This window comes from Miscanthus floridulus, chromosome 2 (assembly GCF_019320115.1).
Source record: "Miscanthus floridulus cultivar M001 chromosome 2, ASM1932011v1, whole genome shotgun sequence".
Taxonomy (NCBI): domain Eukaryota; kingdom Viridiplantae; phylum Streptophyta; class Magnoliopsida; order Poales; family Poaceae; genus Miscanthus; species Miscanthus floridulus.
Genome location: NC_089581.1, coordinates 65,924,219 through 65,927,984, shown reverse-complemented (window position 1 = coordinate 65,927,984; position 3,766 = coordinate 65,924,219). Strand labels below are relative to the sequence as shown.

Here is a 3,766-nt window from a genome sequence, read left to right as displayed (position 1 = left end):
AGGAGAGACGTCGGAGCAAGCGCTTCATGATGGGGAGGGAGCGGGGAAGAGAGAGTGCCCTGCTGCGGGACCTTGTGCGGCGGCAGGTCGGCTGAAGGTACGTTGTGGTGAGGGGCTTCGGGCAGCTGAGGGGGACACCACAGCCTGAGTGGGAAATTTTTCTTTTTTTTTAGATTCAAATGCTAGTCCGCCGATAGGAGAGTGTCAGGACTGAGCCGCGCCAGACGGGACGGATATATCATCGAATTTAACTCACTTTTCAAATAGCGGTTAGAGGTCCCGCTCATAATAAAATAAAGCAAATTTGAAGTTCATTCATTTCCTAGTCCGATCAGATTTGATTAGCAAAACATATTCAAGACTTACTTGGTAGTGTGCAGGCTTTATTTCATCATTCCACCCTCAAAACAACCGGCCAAACACATTTGTCGGCTCAAATCTGTTCTGTCGTTGAAAAAGACGTTAAAACGTCATGTCCTACAAAGAAGCTAAATTCTTTTTGCACCTTTAACTTATTAACAAAGCATCGCTTCAATTATTAGTTTTATTTGAAATTACTTTGTGTTAATACAATTTTAGTGATTATTGAAAAATGATACTGTCATACATAATGAGAAGTGACACCACTATCTCACTTCAGCAGCATGAGTGAAGCTCAAGTCCGGCGTCCTGCTCTCTCTCTCTCTCTCTCTCTCTCTAATACCTAGCATTGCTTTTTCCGCTCAATAGGCCACCAGCAGGCAGCAGCCTTGCCTCTCGTCTGCCTCCTCCTTTCTTCGTCCACGGTCCACGGTCCATCGCACCTCCCTCTCTCCTCCGAGGCGGCTTCCGGGTGTATGCTGGCCGCTCTTCGCTCCTCTCTACTCCTCACCGGCCAGTCACCACAACGCGGGTAGGTACTTCTGGCACCTTTCTGATTTACTCACCGCGTTGCTACTTCTCTCAACTTCTGATTTCGTTCTCCATGGTTTCTTCCCGGACAGATCGGGCGTTTCGGATGGAGCAGCAGGCGATCTACGGCTTTCTCGGCGAACTACAGGTAACGGGGGTTCGATCTCTGCAGCTCAGTTCGTTTCTTATCCCAGAGCAGCAGTATGTCTCAAACTCTGAAGTACACGAAATCAGGGTCCAGATAGAATCCTTTCAGTTGGGCTCGTGCAGTCCAATATATAATAAGATCCATCTGCTGTGATAATAGTTCATCTATCCTGGTAGATCAGCCTCCAATTCGTGAGAACAGACATCTTCTCCTTACAGACGGAGAATTACCGAGCCCGCGACGAGGATGTTGACGTGTGGATCCTACAACTTCTGGAAGGGCCCCAAGATGCGGCAAACCAAAATGATTGCTTATCAGGTATATAGTACTCCTATGTACAATGTTTAGCTGTTTCAATTCCCAAATGCCATTAACATTAATATGGCATTATCTATGGCTTGGAACAACATTTCATTTGTAGAGCTTCTCCTGTGCAGATGATTTGCCTCCTCCCTCTCCATTGCCAGACGCAAATGGCCATCATCAGGTCTGCGGTTATGGAATTCACCAAATAGACACTGAGATGCTTAACTTTAACAACCTGGTAGATTTTTGCACAAGTAAATAAACTTTTAAACATGTTGGTACTCCTAGATAAAGGAGACGAGATGAGGTATTGATGGTCTATTAATTTCTTCATGGCAGACAGAACCTAGTAAGACTGGCCCAAGAGGAACTCGGAAGAGAAGGACGTCTCCATGGGTTGGCACAAGTTTAATTATGAGAAAATAAATCCCTTATATGATATTGAAATTTATACTTATCCTTTACGTGTCATTGAAAATTTACTGTGCTTTCCTTCGTTGCCACTCTTAGATTTTTTTTTCCATCTCCTATATGCCATGCATTTTTAGCGGATTCCATCAGTCTCTGTCACAGTTAGCAGTTTCAAAAAATGACCAAACTCACCTAGCGGGCTAGCCTAGCCCTAGCCTAGTTTACTTGTCCAGTTCCAGCATTGAGGTGGTTTCTGTTTCAGCAAGGCAACGTGCCGTGGCCCCGGCGAGCGTCCCGCTGCCATGATGATCGATTGCGACTGCTAACTGGGACAGAGCACATCGGATCGGAGCGAGGCTCTCCGCCTTCTGCCTCTGCTTGGCTGCCACACGGCGCTGCATCTTGCGCGCCTTCCTAAAAAAATAAGGACATCATTGTCTTTTCCAGTCACAGTTAGTTAGGCTTTGTTTGGATGTATGGGAATTTTGACAAATACATGCGCATCCAAAAAAACAAAAGGTCTTAAGGGGCTCCACAGACGTGGATGTAAAATTTAAACTGATGGCATTTTAGCCAACTTATATAGTTTTTTATCCTATACGGCTGTGATTATAAATTTCTAGAATCACCTGTCTTTCTGGGAAGAAGGGAGTAGAAGAGATGGGTATAAGTTTTGATGGCAAACAAGAGATTTTGTTTCTTAATTATCCTATCACCCATCAGGGGAGAGAATTGAAATGACTACTTTTTGGTTGTTTGACAGAATCCGATGTTCTACACAAGTAGGAAAAACAATAGCCGGTGGACTGCTAAAGAAGTAGAGAGGCTGGTACAAGGTGTCTCTAAATTTGGTGTTGGACGATGGACCATGTTGAAGCAGAATTTTTTCAAAAGGTCAATCAGGACAGCAGTGAATCTTAAGGTGAAGTAGATTAGTGACACATTGCACAATGAAGTAAATTCATTGTGAGATGCTATTGACTAATATCATACTCTTACGTTGTTTCATGGCTCAGGACAAGTGGAGAAATCTCTTGAAAGCTTACCAGGTCAGAATTCCATCTAATAGAAAGTGTTGTTTTTCTAACCTTCTAATACTAACTGCTGCTAAGTACATTACTTGAATTCAATTCAGGAAGGTTCACAAAAAACTACACAGTTGCATCTTGAGCCATCGTTGGTTGAACGGATCAGGAAGCTGGCAGATAAAAGGCACATATAGGAACGACGACTTGGTCATTGTATAGGCTCTAGCATGGAGAGTAGTTCGGCTTATCTAAAAGGGATGGGAACGGTAGAAAGCAGCTGGTTATTAATGAAATAGAGGGAGGGCAAGGACCTGTTCAGCTAGTATTAAAGTCGGTTGATAAGCCGGCTGAAGCTGATTTATTGTAAGAGAAAAATATGTAGATTCTAACTGATAAGCCGGCTGATAAGTTCAAACGAACAGGCCCACATACATTCACTTTGAAGTGTGTCTTTAGTATTCGCATCCGTCCTTTTTGTGCCATACTCAATCTGTCTTGCACCCCGGCCCAATTTCTCCATGCACTGCACCTTTCGTCTCCTAGCTCCCTCCTCCGACTCGGATCTGTGAAAGGGTCGCTGCTAGCGTGTGGGCAGGCTGTGGACTACTGGCCGGCACCGTACGTCGTCAACATGCATGCATGCATGTGCATCGCGCGCCGCGCTCGCTCGCGTGATGACTGATCGCTACGGGACGGGACGGGACCCTGCTGGCTGCCTGGCTGCATGCATGATGCGTTGTAGTTTTCGTAATTGTTCTCGAGATGAAATTAAATGGGATGGATCGGAGCCAAGGAAACTTAGCGCAAGCCGGCGTAGTAACCATTTTGGCAAAACACGCTATGTGACTTTGCCCTAGCAGGCCGCCAAATGTGTGAAATGTCACTCTCAGGCATCATGCATCATCATCTCCACTCTACTTTCACAGATTCCCCCGCGTATATATCACTCCAAAGCCAAATTACCAAAGTGCACAAAATCTCA

General features: G+C 45.1%; 1 protein-coding gene across 3 annotated transcripts; it reads left to right on the top strand.

Annotated features, from left to right (window-relative positions):
- Positions 1-674: 674 nt before the first annotated feature.
- Positions 675-3,198, top strand: LOC136539017 (telomere repeat-binding protein 1-like). Of its 3 annotated transcripts, none has more exons than XM_066530943.1 (8): positions 675-892; positions 984-1,039; positions 1,258-1,357; positions 1,477-1,583; positions 1,685-1,741; positions 2,520-2,678; positions 2,773-2,805; positions 2,892-3,198. In XM_066530943.1, exons 2-8 carry the CDS (start codon positions 998-1,000, stop codon positions 2,976-2,978), a joined length of 585 nt encoding a protein of 194 aa, XP_066387040.1. In that variant the 5' UTR covers positions 675-892; positions 984-997; the 3' UTR covers positions 2,979-3,198. The 3 variants fall into 3 exon arrangements, with proteins under 3 accessions (XP_066387040.1, XP_066387041.1, XP_066387039.1); XM_066530944.1 differs by having other exon boundaries at positions 1,216-1,357; positions 1,477-1,526; XM_066530942.1 differs by having other exon boundaries at positions 1,216-1,357.
- The last annotated feature ends 568 nt before the right edge of the window (positions 3,199-3,766 follow it).